The sequence below is a fragment of the Emiliania huxleyi genome, assembly GCF_000372725.1.
Source record: "Emiliania huxleyi CCMP1516 unplaced genomic scaffold EMIHUscaffold_3210, whole genome shotgun sequence".
Lineage (NCBI taxonomy): Eukaryota > Haptophyta > Isochrysidales > Noelaerhabdaceae > Emiliania > Emiliania huxleyi.
Genome location: NW_005199590.1, coordinates 1 through 2,050, shown reverse-complemented (window position 1 = coordinate 2,050; position 2,050 = coordinate 1). Strand labels below are relative to the sequence as shown.

At 62.6% G+C, this 2,050-nt stretch overlaps 2 protein-coding genes across 2 annotated transcripts; both read right to left on the bottom strand.

Moving 5' to 3' along the window:
* On the bottom strand, window positions 1–614 carry EMIHUDRAFT_631934 (hypothetical protein; the record flags this gene model as incomplete). The annotated part of the gene is made up of 2 exons (XM_005773922.2): window positions 1–544; window positions 609–614. Coding segments are annotated over 2 exons (550 nt in total), but the record flags the coding sequence as incomplete, so codon positions are not given.
* Window positions 615–1,287: 673 nt separating this feature from the next.
* EMIHUDRAFT_255229 (hypothetical protein) lies at window positions 1,288–1,745 on the bottom strand (the record flags this gene model as incomplete). The annotated part of the gene is made up of 2 exons (XM_005773921.1): window positions 1,288–1,391; window positions 1,469–1,745. The coding sequence occupies 2 exons, from the start codon at window positions 1,743–1,745 to the stop codon at window positions 1,288–1,290; spliced, it is 381 nt and encodes a 126-aa protein (XP_005773978.1).
* Window positions 1,746–2,050: the final 305 nt, after the last annotated feature.

Genomic DNA, 2,050 nt, shown 5'->3' with positions numbered 1-2,050 from the left:
AGCGAATCATGACTCGGCTCTCGTGGGGCCGGTGCATCATCTTTAACCGTATCGCCATGCGCGTGCAGAATCCCTCCGCGCGAGGAAAAAACGCTTGCATGGCGATGCGCTCCATCAGGGAGCTTTTGCCGGCACTCTCAGACCCGACAACCACGATCTGGGGGAGCAACAGGTCGTCGGCCAAGCCTCGTGGAAGTTCCTCCATCGCCTCCAAGATACGGCCGTAAGCACCGCTCCGCAACGTCGCACCGATGCTGCCCTCGCCAGCGAATGCGTCCTGGCTCAACACAGCCTGACGGCGCAGCTCCTGATCGTAATTAGCGCGGCGAGATGGCTCCTGAAGCGTGTCCCAGGCCTGCTCGATCTTCTGAAAGATCTGCGTTGCCCGATCGGGCCTGTCTGGATGCCTGTCTGGATGCCAGTGGAGCTGCAGCTCTCTGTGCCGTGCCGCTATCTGCCCATGGGTCGCATTCGGCGGAACACCCAGCACGTCGTACGCCGATGCTGCTGGGTTGAGTATCCGTGCAGCCTCGCTCTCCCGGTCCTGCGTAGCACGCGATTATTGCTCAGGCGATGTGAAGCGCGTGTGGGGGGGGCGGGCAACGCACCGCCATGATGCAAAAAGGCAAGGAGTCACCATGCGGCGGCGCAACCAACAGCTCTGCTTTCGGAGTTCGCGATGGCGTGTCACGCATATAGTCGAGTAGCTTTTTTTTTAGCGCCTTCGTTGTTAATAATACAAATCCCTTCCCTTTGAATTTGAGCAGCCGTGTGGTCTGAGCAGAAGGCGCCGGCTGCAACGAGTCGCAGGAGCACGACGAGGAGCGTCTTCGCCAGCGCGCCGTCGAGCGCTGCCACCATCGATCGCCGAACGCGGCAAGTGCTGTATCTCGCGCTGCCACAGGCTAGCCCACATGTCATGACGTCACATGTGCGCGGTAAAAAGGAGCAAGAGTCTGTGACCTACCTAGTTGTCCGGCATGCGAGGGCATGCTCGGCCGTTCGGAGTCCCCCCTTTTCATGTCACCATTCTCTCGGTTAGCGTGTCTGAACTTGACGGGTGGCTTCCGGGGCGATTCCTGCCTCCGCTTGCGTTGGCGCTGTCGCTGGGCTTTCGGCACCGACCTCTCGTCCTCATCATGCTGCTGGCTCGTCCCCTCTCCCTGGCTCATCGAATCGCTACGTTCATGCTCGAACCGCTCTCTCCTCGGCGGCCGGGGTGCCTCTTCCTCTGGCTGCTCTTCCTCTACGTCCATCACTGTAAAGTCGTCATTTGTTTGGCTATCGTCATTCTGGGGGCCCCTCCTCGGATAGCCGCTCGCTCGGTCCTGGCTCTGTTTTGCGGTCGGGCATCTCTTCGTCGTCGCTCCCCGTGCCGTCGTCGCCGCCGGCTTGGCCGGTGGGGGGGTCCCTGGTTAGACCCCCGCTGTGTCCGAGAAGCAGCTCGAACCTCAGTCGGTCCATGAACTGTTGTGCCGCGCGGCGGTTGTGACGTCCTCGTCGCTTCTCGCAGTGTTACGGCTGCCCTGGCTGTTCTGGCTCCCCTCGCTCTCGGCCTCCAGGCTCTGCTGGCTGTACTGACTCTGGCTCCCCCCGCCCTCCGCCTCTTCCTCCGTTGCCACGTCGGGAAGCTCGAAGAACGCATCGTCGATAAATGCCATCTCGTCGTCCGCCGAGGCGCTCTTGTCTCTCTCGTCGTCCCCCTCGTCGTCGCACGTCTCGCTCTCCGGCGGCTCGCTCTCCATCGAGTTCGTCGTCCCGTCTTCGGGCGCTGGATTGTGAACGGCCTTGTCGTGCTCGGCCGTGTTCCACGGCTCGACCCCGAATCCTGCGCCTCGCGCACCGCGTCGAGGGTCCGTTGTGACACTTGCCTCTCGCCGGGCCGTCTACGCTTTCGGAGGCGGCCGGTCCCGTCCCAGGGTGAAACCGAATCCCAAGCCCCCCGCCCGAAGAAAGAAACCTCCAGAAACCAACCCCCGCAGAAGCCGTCCTGGTTAACCCCCCGGAAAGGCGAACCAAGGGTCCCGGGAACGAGACCCAGGGCCCCCCC